This window comes from Mesoplodon bidens, assembly GCF_964165515.1.
Source record: "Mesoplodon bidens genome assembly, chromosome: 11".
NCBI lineage: Eukaryota > Metazoa > Chordata > Mammalia > Artiodactyla > Ziphiidae > Mesoplodon > Mesoplodon bidens.
Window position 1 is genome coordinate 44,173,347 of NC_138167.1, and position 14,395 is coordinate 44,187,741.

Genomic DNA, 14,395 nt, shown 5'->3' on the forward strand with positions numbered 1-14,395 from the left:
CCACTGACTGTGAGGGTGCGTGGGGACGCGTGCAACCACCATATGTTTTCAATTCTGTTGGGTATTTACTTAAGAGAGGAATTGCTAGGTAATACGGTAACTGTATGTTTAACTTTTTTGAGGAACTGCCAGACTACTTTCCAAAATAGCCACACCATTTTACATCCCCACCAGCAATGTATAAGTGTTCCAATTACCCCACATCTGCACCAGCACTTGTTGCTGTCTGTCTTTATTAGTATAGCCATGCTAGTGGGTATGAAGTGGTGTCTCATTAAATGTCCGGTCAGCATCCACTCTGGCCCTCTTCTAATTCATTCTCCCACCTCAGAAATTGTTTTCTAAAGCCAACTGTGACATCACCCTACTGCTTAAGATTCTTCAATGGCTTTGCATTATCCTTAAGACAAAGGTGGAAATTATTTTTTCATGTACATATTCACTTTTGTTGAATAGGTAATATGTTCACATGCTTTGAAAACCAAAAAGGACCAAGAGGTAGAAAGTGAAAAGTCTCCCTCCCACTCTTGTTCTCTTTACCCAGCCTCCCCCAACCCACATAGCCCACACAACCACATAACTTGGTTCTTATATATACTTCCACAGTTTCTTCATTACAATCAAGCAAATACTGATATAAATTTATATCCCCTCTTTTAAGTATACAAACAGCAAACTATGCAGAGTTTAATTTGCAACTTTTCCCCCCACTTAATATATCTTGGAGATGTTTCCATACCAGTCAGCACAGTGTGTCTTCAGTCTTTTTCACAACCCTATTTGATTCTTTTGTATGATGTACCATAATCAATTTAACCAGTCAATAGATATTTGTGTTATTTTCAATCTTCTGCTATTAAAAACAATGCTGCAACATATAACCTGACAAATATGTCATTTTACATATTTTTACTTTTTTATAGGTATTGATGAATTACCCTCCATAGAGGTTATATTTATTTACATTCTCACCAGAAATATATGGATGTCTGTTTCCTCCAACTTGTCCAACAAAAAAATACTCAAAATCTTATTACTGCAATGTCTGCAGTGGTCTGGCCCTGCTACCTTGCTGGTCTCCTCTCATACTACTCACCCCTGGCTTTCTGCTCTTCAGCCCCTAGGCTTCTTTCATCCCTCCAGAAGATCTTGGTTCCATTTGCAGGAGGGCCTTTGCACTTGCTGCTCCTGCAGCCTGGAATGCTCTCCCCATCTCTCTCCACTTTGCCTAATTAAATCCTGCTCATTCATCAGCTCTCAGCTCCAGGATCACTTCTTCAGGGAAGCCTCCTTGACACCCTAGTCAGGTAAAACTCCTTTGTTGTAGCCTCTAGTAGAATCTTGTCTTTCCTTTAGCACACCTATCTCAGTTTATAATTATACATGAATCAGTAATTACTTATGTTAGCTTCCTACATTAGACTGTAAGCTTCTTGAAAGTAAGAACACTTAACAGTTTACACAGTGCCTGGTACATAGGATGGTATAAATGAATACACTGTCAAATAAATAACTACATGAATGAATGAATGAATGGACAAAGAGGAATAGAGCAAGGTGGTTCTGGAGTTAGAGAGACCTGGATTCAAATCCTGACTTTGACACTTATTGTGTGACCTTGAATAAGTTATTTAACCTCAATTCCCTCATTTGTAAAACAGTGGCAATGGTACCTACCTCATAGGGTTGTGATGAGATAATCGTGTGTCTGTCACATAATAAGTACTTACTATATGCTACCATGTATTACTATCATGATTCTTAATATTAAGAACTTTTACTGTTAGACTAGGATGATTTTAACCTCCCTTCAGGACCCTCAGAGGCTGCCAATATCCTCCATACCTCTCTTCACCTACCTGCTAGTTGGGAAATTCTTCCTCAGATTTAAACTCAGATTTTTTTTTTTTTCCCCACGCCAAGCAGCTTGTGGGATCTTAGTTCCCTGACCAGGGATCGAACCCGTGACCCCTGCTGTGGAAGCACAGAGTCCTAACCACTTGACCGCCAGGGAATTCCCTAAACGCAGATTATTTAAAAAGCATTTAAATAATGCTTGTAAAGCTCATTTCTCTGATTCATTAAATCATTAATGATTTACCATGCTTCTGTCATTCATTCATTCAACAAATATTTCTCAAGCTATCCAGGTACTGTTCTAAGCACTAGGGATAGAGTGAAAACACAGAGAAAAAATCCTTGCCTTCATCGAGGTAATAACTTGGTGGGAGAGGCAGAATATAAATAAATATATAATAAAATGTCAGATAGTGATGTGTACTATGTAGAAAAATTAATTGAAATAAGGGGAGGAGCTGTGGTGCCAGTATTTACAGATCCTTGTAAGTCATGGGAAAGAGTTTAGATATTATTCTAAGTGTGAATGGAAGCCTCTGGAGGGTTATGAGCAGAGGAATGACATGATCTGATTTTCATTTTTAAAAAGTCATTCTGGGGCTTCCCTGGTGGCGCAGTGGTTGGGAGTCCGCCTGCCGATGCAGGGGACGCGGGTTCGTGCCCCGGTCCGGGAAGATCCCACATGCCGCGGAGTGTCTGGGCCCGTGAGCCATGGCCGCTGGGCCTGCGCGTCCGGAGCCTGTGCTCCGCAGCGGGAGAGGCCACAGAAGTGAGAGGCCCGCATACCGCAAAAAAAAAAAAAAAAAAAAAAAAAAAAAAGTCATTCTGTAAACCAATGTTCATAGAAGCATTATTCATAACAGCCCAAAGATGGAAACAAGCCAAATGTCTATCAACAGATGAATGGATAAACAAAATGTGGTATATGCATACAATGGAATAGTATTCAGCCCTAAAAAGGAAGGAGAGTCTGACACATGCTACACTATGGATGAACCTTGAAGATATTATGCTGAGTGAATTAAGCCAGGCACAGAAAGACAAATGCTGTATGATTCCACTTATATGAAGTACCTAGAGTAGTCAAATTCATAGAGACAGAAAGTAATTAGCAGGGACTGGAGGCAGTGGGGAATGGAGATTTATTGTTTAATAGGCACAGAATTTAAGTTTAGAAAGATGAAAAAGTTCTGGAGGACAACGATCACAGTTACACAACAGTGTGAATGTACTTAATGTCACTGTACTGTATGCTTAAAAATGGTTAAAATGGGGCTTCCCTGGTGGCGCAGTGGTTGAGAATCTGCCTGCTAATGCAGGGGACGCGGGTTCGAGCCCTGGTCTGGGAAGATCCCACATGCCGCGGAGCAACTAGGCCCATGAGCCACAACTACTGAGCCTGCGCGTCTGGAGCCTGTGCTCCGCAACAAGAGAGGCCGCGATAGTGAGAGGCCCGCGCACCGCGATGAAGAGTGGCCCCCGCTTGCTGCAACTAGAGAAAGCCCTCGCAGAGAAACGAAGACCCAACACGGCCAAAAATCAATCAATCAATTAATTAATTTTTAAAAAATGGTTAAAATGGTAAAATAATAATAATAGTAATTATTGTTATTATTCTGGCTACTGTGTGGTGAAAGAACAAAATAGGGAGAAACGGTTAAAGTGGAAGCAGAGAACCCAGTTAGGAGGCTACTACTGTACTCCAGAGAAGGAATGGTGGTGGCTTGGATGGAAGTTGTAGAGATGATCAGGAGGGGTCAAACTCTGTGTATTTTTTTTTTTAATCGAAGTATAGTTGATTTACCAGGTTTTTTTTTTTTTTTTTGCGGTACACGGGCCTCTCACTGCCGTGGCCTCTCCCATTGTGGAGCACAGGCTCCGGAAGCACAGGCTCAGTGGCCATGGCTCACGGCCCAGCCACTCCGCGGCATGTGGATCTTCCCAGACCGGGGCACGAACCCGTGTCCCCTGCATCAGCAGGCGGACTCTCAACCACTGCGCCACCAGGGAAGCCCCTACCAGGTTTTTTTTGTTTTTTTTGTTTTTTTTTAAGGTAGAGCTTAGCAGATTTGGACTGGAGGTAGAGGTGGAAGAAACAGAGAAATCAAGGATGAACCCAAGAATATTGAGCAACTAGGAAATAATTGTGTCATTTACTGAAATAAGATGGGGGAGGAGCAGATGTGAGTACTTTTGGACAAAGTTAAGTTTAGGATGGTTATCAGATATCCAAGTGGAAGTGTTAAGAAGGCAGTTGGATTTGGCAGTCTGGCGCTCAGGGAGAGGTCTTGTCTGAAGAGAAAAAAATCGAGAGTTATCAAGGTATCTAAAGGAACCAGTAAGCCAGAAAGAGAAAAACAAATATCGTATATTAATGCATATATATGGAATCTAGAAAAATGGTACAGATGAACCTATTTGCAGGGCAGGAATAGAGACGCAGACATAGAGAACGGACATGTGGACACGGCGGTGGGTGGTGGGGGCGGGGGGAAAGGAGAGGGTGGGACAAATTAGGAGATTAGGATTGACATATATACACTACCATGCGTAAAATAGCTAGCGGGAACATGCTATAAAGCACAGGAAGCTCAGCTCAGTGCTCTGTGATGACCTAGATGGGTGGGACGGGGAGTGTGGGAGGGAGGTCCAAGAGGGAGGGGACATAGGTATACATAAAGCTGATTCACTTCATTGTACAGCAGAAACCAACACAACACTGTAAAGCAATTATACTCCAATAAAAATAAATAAACTCCAATAAAATAAATAAATAAACAAATAAAGGATCCAGATGGGGACTTCCCTGGTGGTCCAGTGGTTAAGAATCCACCTTCCAATGCAGGGGACATAGGTTCAATCCCTGGTCGGGGAACTAAGAACCCACATGCTGTGGGGCAACTAAGCCCGCGTGCCACAACTACTGAGCCCATGCGCCACAACTAGACAGCCTGCATGCTCTGGAGCCCATGCACTCTGGAGCCCATGCACCACAACTACAGAACCTGTGCACCACAACTAGAGAGCCCATGTGCCACAACTACTGAGCCCAAGCACTCTGGAGCCCACATGCCACAACTAGAGGGAAGCCCTCGCACCGCAACAAAGAGCCCGTGTGCCACAACTAAGACCTGACACAGCCAATAATAAATAAATAAATATTTTTAACAAACAAAAATTTTTAAAAATTCAAGGAGCCAGATAAGCTCAGCCAGGGAGCAGGGGTAGCCAGAGTAGAAAAGAGGGCCCAGCCCGTGGCCTCAGGCCTGCCAATATTTAGAAACTGGCAAGAGAAGAGGAATGAGCAAAGGATAAGAAAGGATACAGATTTTCCCCTTCTTCAGTGAGGAAGTGGAAAATCAGAGGAAAGTGTGAAGGAAAGATTCAAGGAGGGAGCTATCAAATGTTCAGATGCTGCTGATACATTATGTAGGATGCAGACAGAGAACTGGCCATTGGATTTTGCATGAATAATGAACTTTTTTAAATTTATTTATTTATTTATTTATTTATTTATTTTGGCTGTGTTGGGTGTTCATTGCTGTGCGTGGGCTTTCTCTAGTTGCCGCAATCAGGGCCTACTCTTCGTTGTGGGCCTACTCTTCGTTGCAGTGCACGGGCTTCTCACTGCGGTGGCTTCTCCTGTTGTGGAGCACGGGCTCTAGGTGTGTGGGTTTCAGTAGCTGCGGCATGCGGGCTCAGTAGTTGTGGCTCGCGGGCTTAGTTGCTCTGCGGCATGTGGGGTCTTCCTGGACCAGGGATCAAACCCGTGTCCCCTGCATTGGCAGGTGGATTCTTAACCACTGCACCACCAGGGAAGTCCCAAGAATAGTGAACTTTTTAAGAGTGGTTTTAATTACATTCTAGGGCTGAAATTTTGCCTGCAACGAATTGAGAAGAGAACGAAACGTGAGAGGTGGAGGCAGTAAATAAAAGCAATTCTTCCAAGGAGTGTTGGTAAACAAGAAGCAGAGGAATGGAGCAGTAATCATAAGAGAATGGGCAAAAAAAAGGGAGGATGGGCAGTCTGGGAAGGGCTTTTTAAGATGGGAGAGTTTAAATCATGTTTGTAAACTGATAGGTATAATCCAGTAGAGAGAAAAAATGCTTTTGCTGGATAAAGAAGGGATAACTGAAGGAGCAAATTCCTGTGACCAGGAAAAGAGGGGTTCAAGTTTACATGAGGAGACTGACCCTAGATAGGACAGTTCACTTAGTACAGTGTAGTGGTTGAGAGAATGACCTCTTGTTACCTGAAAACTGGGTTCACCTCTTGGTAGGTGTCAAGCTAAAAGACACAACCAAGCCAAAGAAGAAGGAAGAAGAAGGAAGGATTTATTGCTTGCAGCAAGTAAGGAGAACACTGGGAATCTGTCCCAAAGCAGTGTTTCCCTGAACAGCAAAATTGGGGAATTTTTAAGCTAAGGGTAACATGCATATTCATGAAGGGGCTTGAGCAGAGGAAAATTCAGCATAGAAGTGGGGCAAAGGGTGACCGAGTCCAAGCTTTAGTTGATTGAAGTCATGAATGTCAGAAAAGGTGAACATCATCATTCCATTCTCCACCTTGGTGGGAGCCTGCAGAACTTGTCAGATTGTTATGTATACCCCTTGAGGAGGAATTAGGACTCTGTTTTATCCCTGAACTATTGTTTCTTGACAGCTTTTGCTTTGTTCCTGCATTCCCTCAATTCCCTTAAGATCTTTTTTTTTTTTTTTTTTGGCTGCGTTGGGTCTTTGTTGCTGCGCGTGGGCTTTCTCTGGTTGCGGTGAGCAGGGACTACTCTTCGTTGCGGTGCGGTGGTTTATCTTTGTTGCAGAGCACGGGCTCTAGGCGCATGGGCTTCAGTAGTTGTGGTGCACAGGCTAAATAGTTGTGGCTCGCAGGCTCCAGAGTGCAGGTTCAGTAGTTGTGGCGCACGGGCTTTGTTGCTCTGCTGCATGTGGGATCTTCCCGGACCAGGGATTGAACCCCTATCCCCCGCATTGGCAGGTGGATTCTTAACCCCTGTGCCACCAGGGAAGTCCTCCTTGCAGTTTCTTACTGCACCACATGACAGTACAGCTCACTGGGCCAGGAATGTCCTACTGCTCCAACACTCCTGGAAAACTCCTGGTCTTCAAGACACATCTCAAGCATCCTGTGCTCTGTGAGGCCTCCCCACTCAAGCCTCAGGAGAGGATACTGCCCCAGGACACTGTATGGGTGGCCAACAAAATGAGCTGTGGGTCTCGGAGTAGTTTCAGAGCAGCAATTTCATCTCTCTCACCCTTTTCCCAGTGCCAGTATGAGATTCCACCAAATAAAGGCTTATGAAAGAGAAGGAAAAGGAGAGAGACAGGAGGAGTGCAGGATCACTGGAAGGGAGGAAGGCCTCAGGACCAGGACATAGAGTCGGGGAAGCTGACTTTATCTCTTTCCTGTGCATACCCCCCCACACACCAGTCACTGGTCAGAAGCAGTGGATTGGATACCCACGGAAGGATCCATCCAAGCATTTGGCAAGTAGGAAGGGCCATGGCGAGGCAGAGCAGACAGGCACCTGATCACCGTATTTATGTTTCTGTGTGCACCGACTCTACATGAACTGCATATTTACACATGAGAACTGGTACTGGCAGGTTGAGGATTTCTGGAACAAGGGCCTTGCTGAACACTGAAGTGGCAGACACTCAGCTGAGGCCTACGAGGGAGAATGGCAGGGCGGAGGAGTGGAGAGACGGTCTTCTGGGCAGAGAGGTGGGCAGCCACGTGGACAGCCCTGTGGGAAGGGGTGGGCCTCCTGAGGACGGGCCAGGGAAGCCAGGCGCTGCTGTACACACTCAGCTGTCAGCCGTGCTTCTGGGTCTGCATCCCAGCAGTCCTCCAGGAGCTCTCTCAGGCCGCCAGGGTCCTGGGAAGAATGACCAGGAGGCAGGCTTTACCCCAGGACCCTGAGTGGCCCCATGAGTGTTCCCAGGGTTAAAAGGTATCTATCACGGCCCTGTTCTCAACACTCTTGTTCTGGTCCTTCCTGGAGCCTTCTTCCTCCCCTTCACTGAAATCCAGCCCTTTGCATCTTGTTCCCCATGAGACAGGTTCTCTCCAAAGAGTCCACCTTTTCCTCTGAGGAGCTAATTCAGGTTAATTAATGGCCTACCCTGCTGATGGGAAATTACTCTCCTTCCTCTCAGGCAATCAGGGTCTTCTGCAAACAATGCCTGGGCCTTTGTTATCTAACCCAACAGACACTTGTGCAGTGGAAACTTCAGATCAGGTAGCAGAGGAATGGGCTTCCTGTTAGGAAACTATTTTCCTCCGAAACCCTGAAATTTCACTATTAGGCCACTGTTTTAACCCTTCATACTTAGTTCTGGCTTTTATTGGGTCATGGCAGAAACACAGATGTATAGGACAGCATGAGGAATTATTGGATTAAATGTTGGGCTCCAGTGTACTAGGAGAGGAGCCATCTTGGGGGCAGAGCTCAGGGCAGAAGCAAAGCCAAGGAGGGCTTCCTGGAGGAAGGAACTGAGGGACAGGACAAAATGATGATGGAGAGAAGAGGGATGGACAAGGCAAGACTGAGCAAGAGGCAGGTGTGTGTCTCAGAAATGGGCTGTGTGAGACTTACGGTGGAAGGGGATGAACTGAGATTCAGAGCAAGTTTGCCCAGCTCCAGCTGACCATGAGCCAGGAGAGTGGGAGATGAGAGGGGATAGGAGTAGGTAGGCTGGTCCTGGTGGACAAGTCCTTGAAGCCCATGCCAGGCCTCTCCAGGTCCCCAGCCCACCAGCCTGTGGCCTCTTACTGTGGCAAAGCAGCACCAGGTGGATGGGATGTGAGGGCGCCTTCTCTCCTCCACTGCCAAGGTCCACAGCTCACAGGTGGTAGGGGTGCTACCCAGTTCTGCCTCATAGGCCAGTTGGAAGGGTGGTGTTCTGCTGTCTGGGAAAAGGCACATGGGGCTAGGTGTCAGCTAGCCCGAGGGGGTGACTTCTTGCGGAATGGCCAAGAGGGAGAAGGGAAGAGCCTCCTGGGTCAGGAGGTAGGTGGGTCTGGAATGGGTGGGTGGGGCATGGGGGGAGTGAGGCCACTGTCACACCCATCCTTACCGGGTCTCAAATCTGGGCAGCGGCTCATGATCTCCCACAGGAGCAGAGCCAGAGAGTACACATCAGCTCGCCGGAGGGCCGTGCCCCAGTCCTGTAGGTCCAGAGTCTTGTCCAAGAGCTCCGGTGCCATGTACCTCTGGGTGCCAGCCTAGACAATAAGGCATGGAGGGCCAACAGTCATCACCACGGCAATCCTCACCACACAATGGTCCATGCAAACAACCCCCCAACTAGACTCAGCAACATCCCATGTGCTATAGGTGCTGCCGCACTCTTGTCACATCTTCATCAGCACCACCACCAGCGTCCTGGGCCTCACCCTTATCCAGAGTACTGACCTCCATGATGGCAGCTGGGCCTCGGGGTTGAGTAGGAGCCCAGGTTGGGGGCTGGGCGAGGCCAGGGAGCACCAAGGCGAGGCCCAGGTCTCCAATGGCGCATGACCCATCGTCCCGAATGAGCACATTCTGGCTGCTCAGATCCCGGTGGGCGATACCTGGTTTATATTGGCCTGTGGGAGAAGCCAGGTTGAAGGGACACGGATCTTCTTGCTTTCTCTTTTTGACCCAATCCTTCCCCTCCAAGCTAAGGGAAAATCAGAAACAGCGGTGTGGCTCCTGACTCCCATGGCTTCCTGCCCCCAGCTCACCCACCATCCTGCCAGCGTTCCTCATGGAGAAACGCCAGGCCCTGCGCCAGGGACAGTGCCATCCGCAGGGAACTTCCCCAGTCACTGGTGTGCTGGGCCAAGTAGTGGCACAGGGAGCCCTGGGGAGAAGCAGAGAGAAGAGAGGGACACACAAAGCTGGAGGTGGCTGATCCACCCCAGGGAGCAGAGATCAATTGATCCCCCTGCATCTCCCAGCAGACTTACACACCGACACACCCAGGGCAAGGCAGCAGGCAGTGGAGGAGTGAGCACGTGCATCAGTTGGATTGACAGGAAAAACAGTAGCTCTAGTTCAACTGTCCCAAGCACTTACTGCGTGCCAGGCCTCCTGTAGCCCTCATTACAACCCTGGGAGGTAGGAACTCCTGTTTTACAGATGAGGAGCTTGCTGGAAATCCCTGGGCAAGAGAGTAGCAGAGCTTGACCCTCAGCAGTCTGACTCCAGCATCACTCACCTTTAGCTAACTCATACTGCCTCACAGGACTTGGGGTGTAGACAGAAACAGAAGAGGCAGAGCGGGTTAGGTGGGGCACCCTCGCGAACCACCTGGCCTGAGGTGTCACCTTGTAGCAGAGCGCGGATGGGGAGAGCCATTGGGTAGGAGAGCAGCTGGCAGGGAGCAACTGGGAATTGGAGGGAAAGGAGCAATAGAGTCCCTCATTCTGCAAACATTATTGAGCACTTTCAGTGTGCCAGGAAAGGTAAACAAACAAACAAAACTAAAAAAGCAGTGATTTTTGAGCTAGGCAGTGAGGTACATTGGTCAAAGAAGGGACTTTGCAGAATTCAAGATTTCAGAGGTGAAGGAACTACAGGTGCTGATAAAGTCCCACGTCCTTAGCAGGCCCACAAGGCCAGTGTGGTCTGGCCCCTGCCTACCGATTCCTCTTCATCCTTTTTGCTCATGATCCTCCTTATTCTTTTTTTATAGTACCTTTTCTTTTCTTTTTTTTTTATTACTTATTTATTTGGTTGCACCGGGTCTTAGTTGCGGCAGGTGGGCTCCTTTAGTTGCATCTTGCGGGCTCCTTAGCTGCAGCACGGGACTTCTTACTTGTGGCATGAAAACTCTTATTTGCAGCACGCATGCGGGATCTAGTTCCCTGGCCAGGGATCGAACCCAGGCCCCCTGCATTGGGAGCACAGAGTCTTACCCACTGCGCCACCAGGGAAGTCCCTCTTGTAGTACCTTTTCTTTCAGCACTTAATACGCTTGACATTTTACACTTCTTTTTGTGTTTGCTTGATCCATTTCTGCTTCCCTACTACTCTATAAAATCTGGAAAGGCAGGGACTGGGTGTGTTTTTCCTAGCACAGGAAGTGTGACATACAGTTCATAAACATTAGTTGAATGCCTGGAGGTAATTCTTTAACAATGGTTTTCCTTGAGGTTGGGAATATGAATTGTTTTGATTTCTCCCTTTTCTTGTCAATGTAAGTCAAAAACGTTAGCAAGTACTGCTTATAATAATAAAAGGTAAAAACAATACAAGTCACTTCTAATGTTCTACAGAAAAGGAAATCTAAAGAATAAGAATAAAGCAAAAGAATAAGCGTGGACAGGGCCTCGCTGCCATCCAGCACCCCGCCCCGACGCCTTCCCACACACAGGCAAACACACACATATGCGTTCCTCAGCACTCACCTTGGGGTGTAGTTCCAGTACCAGCAGGGGCCCACAGGGCAGGGGACCAGGGCTGCCCCTGCTGGCGGTGATCAAGCGGACAATGTGGTCATGCCGTAGGCCCGGCAGCCCGTACAATGCTCTCTCAGCTTGGAACTGGGCCACAGCCCTCAGGGGGAAGGCCTTGATGGCTACCAGCTTGCCTTGCAGCCGGCCGGCCCACACCACTGCGTGACCTCCTTCCCGGATTACCTGGTGAGGACATGGTGCTGGGTGTGGGCCCCAGCTAGGAGCAGAGCCAGGCTTCCTCCCCATCACACCCTCCGAGAGCGCCCAGAGGAGCCCGCCGCCCACCCTCCCCGGACACCTGGGAGAAGCACAGCTCGGGCAGCTCGGGCAGCTCGGCACTCCAGTCCCTGCCTGAGTGTGGTTCCAGCTCCGGCTCTGGCCCTGGCTCTGGCCCACTGTGCACTGGGCAGGCCTTCCGTTGTAGCAGGGCTGAGGCAGAGAAGAGCCTTAGGGCCGGGGTGCCCGGGTATAGAGACTGGGAAGGGGGCTTTGTGGGAAGTGATGGGGGTCAGGGGAGCCTGGAGAGGGGTCAGAGCACTGGGACAGTGTGTTGGGGTCACAAGGGAGGGGTGGGGCAGATGAATACCCAGGACGATGTTGCTCAGCAGCAGCAGGAGAAGAAGCAGCCCCAGCAGCACCAGTGCTGTCCAGATGGACTCGCCTGGACGTTAAGGCAAGAACGCGGGCTGGATGAGCCCTGTCCCAAATCGTGTTCTTTGCTCCTCAGAGAAGTTGCTTCTCCACCCGCCCCCACCCTGGTCACAAGCCCCCTTATCTCCCAGTCACCAGGGCAACCAACTTCTCAAGGCCAGGAGGAGGGAAGCTTGGGACGGGGTTGCGGGGGGCGGGGGTAGAGTGAGAATTGGCCCTGGTTCTACCTCTCATTCTAACCTGGGTTCCAGCCCCCACCTGGCTCCAGCATCCTGGGTAGCTACCTGGGATGGCCTTGGGACCCTGGGAACCAGGTGTCCCAGGGCTCCCCAGACGAGGCAGATGGCTGTAATTGGCATTGCAGAAGTCAGTGCCACAGGAGCAGGTGAAGAGAGTAAAGCTGGGACTAGGATGGGCTCGGGGGCTCGGGTCACAGTGGGGGGACTCACAGCCTGGCTCATCACTGTCTCGGCATCCTAATGGCATGGGATTGGGAGAAGAGGAGAGAAAGGGGGCGAGAGAGAGAGAGAAAGAGTGTACGAGTGAGCATAACGGGGTCTGGGAACACGGAGGGAGTCCCTTCTCTATCAGAGGCGTCCCTTCCATTTCTTACGGGCTTTTCTTTCCCTCCACACATTCCCTTTCTACTCCTCTCCTCAGCTGCCACCCCCCCCCAACCCACCCAGGATGTGCCTCTCTCCCCCACTGGCTATCGCCTGCCATGTGCTGTGCCATATTCACCTTGCATCTCCACCTGTGCCTGGTCTTGGGTCAGGTTCCAGATCCCAAAGCAGCAGCGGCTGTAGAGGCAGCGGATAACCCTGGGGGGCCCTGGTCCTGCGTCTAGCAGCTTCCCCAGATTCTTGGTGCTTCCCCGCACTCCAGGGGCCTCAAAGAACACACAGGTCCGCCTGCCCGGGGGTGCTGCGGCCCAGGGTAAGGAGAGGGGAGGGTTCAAGATGAGAGTGAATGCAGGGGCAAAAACAGCAGCCAAAGAGAGACAAAACACGTTTTATATCCCAGGGCCAGCCTGGTAAAGCCACAGGAGGAAACAGGGTCAGCAGAGGCCTGGAACCTGACCCCCCACCAAGGGGACCCATAGCTGTACCCATCACCTTCACTTGCCCACCCCATCACCACTCTTTCAAAGGGGTGGCTGCTGCTTCAAGTGCCCCCTCCTTTAATGGGTAGGTGGAAGGACCCTGCTCCTCCCTGTAGACACTTACCTTGCACAGCTGTGGGAAGCAGTGTCCAAAGCCCCAGAATCCCCAGCATCATGCAGTGGGAGGGGGGGAGCATGAACCAACACGGCTGCCCCTGGCCAGAGCTTCCTTCAGATGCAGGGCACCGTGGGGCTGCTGATCCTTCAGTCCCCAACTCCACCCCCTCCCTCTTCCCAGTCTCTGTGGGGGAGACGGCTGCTGAGGGGGAGAGGATGGGTGTGGGGAGAAGCAGGGAGAGAGAGGGAGGAGCAGAGAACCAATCTCGTGTCTTCCTCTCTTCAGCCACCTCCTCTTTTCTCTGTAAAGTGGGAGGAGGGCGCCTTAGTGGTCCCGCTGAGAACCCAGCAATGCCTAATTTCAAACCTCTGCCCTTTGCTGACCCTAGGACAAAATGCTGGATCCTGTCAGCCCTTCCCAGGCTGGAAACCAAAGAGAGGTCAAGTGCTCAGAGCCATTCAGCTGTGCCCAAGAGCCTTTCTAGCCCTTATTTTCCGGGCTCAGATCTGCAGTCCCCTGGGCACAGAGAGGCTTCACAGCCTATACTAGAGTAGACCTAATTTTCCAAACTCAAGAGTCACAAAAGTGGTTGTATAAAATTACTCAGTTTTTTTTAAAAATCACATTGAAAATAGGTATGATGGTAAATTTTATGTCATCAAAATTTTTTAAAAAATCACATTGAGTCACACACTAAATACATCACCATTATTGAAAAGGTAACAAACTTTTATTGACCACCTACGTGCTAGGGCACAGCTAGGGCTATGAATTTTACAATTATCTCATCTAATTCCCCCATTGAGCTATTTATTATTATTTTCACTTTAGAGGTAAGAAAGCTGAATTTAGGTAACTTGCCCAAGGTCACTCTGCTAGGAAATAGCACAGCTAGGATTTGCACCTTGTTAAGTTTGACTCTAAAGCCCAGGCCCTGTCCTTTTCACTTATGCCATGATGCCGGAAAGAAAATACAAAATTCGGCAATAAAAAAATATTTCCATTTAACACAGTATTTGAATATTTGAATATGGATTGAGAAAATGTGCATCAATACCTGTGAGCAGGCCACTAACTAGAAAAAGATACAGTTCAAACTATCACCACCAGAGGTCAGCAGACATAGGAGAAACTCGGGGACACAGTGAGGTGGCAGAAAGGGCGTCCTCTGATGACTAATGTCCGTAGTACATCTCCAATATCTATT

The 14,395-nt window shown here is 49.0% G+C and overlaps 1 protein-coding gene across 3 annotated transcripts; it reads right to left on the reverse strand.

Annotated features, from left to right (window-relative positions):
• Positions 1-7,022: 7,022 nt before the first annotated feature.
• Positions 7,023-13,258, reverse strand: AMHR2 (anti-Mullerian hormone receptor type 2; the record flags this gene model as incomplete). Of its 3 annotated transcripts, XM_081249512.1 has the most annotated exons (11): positions 7,023-7,751; positions 8,649-8,785; positions 8,953-9,100; positions 9,291-9,463; positions 9,606-9,720; positions 11,270-11,500; positions 11,616-11,746; positions 11,904-11,978; positions 12,253-12,444; positions 12,710-12,892; positions 13,195-13,258. In XM_081249512.1, 11 exons carry the CDS (start codon positions 13,244-13,246, stop codon positions 7,542-7,544), a joined length of 1,647 nt encoding a protein of 548 aa, XP_081105638.1. The 3 variants fall into 3 exon arrangements, with proteins under 3 accessions (XP_081105638.1, XP_081105637.1, XP_081105636.1); XM_081249510.1 differs by lacking the exon at positions 7,023-7,751 and having other exon boundaries at positions 8,645-8,781; positions 13,195-13,243; XM_081249511.1 differs by lacking the exons at positions 8,649-8,785; positions 8,953-9,100 and having other exon boundaries at positions 13,195-13,243.
• Between the last annotated feature and the right edge of the window lie 1,137 nt (positions 13,259-14,395).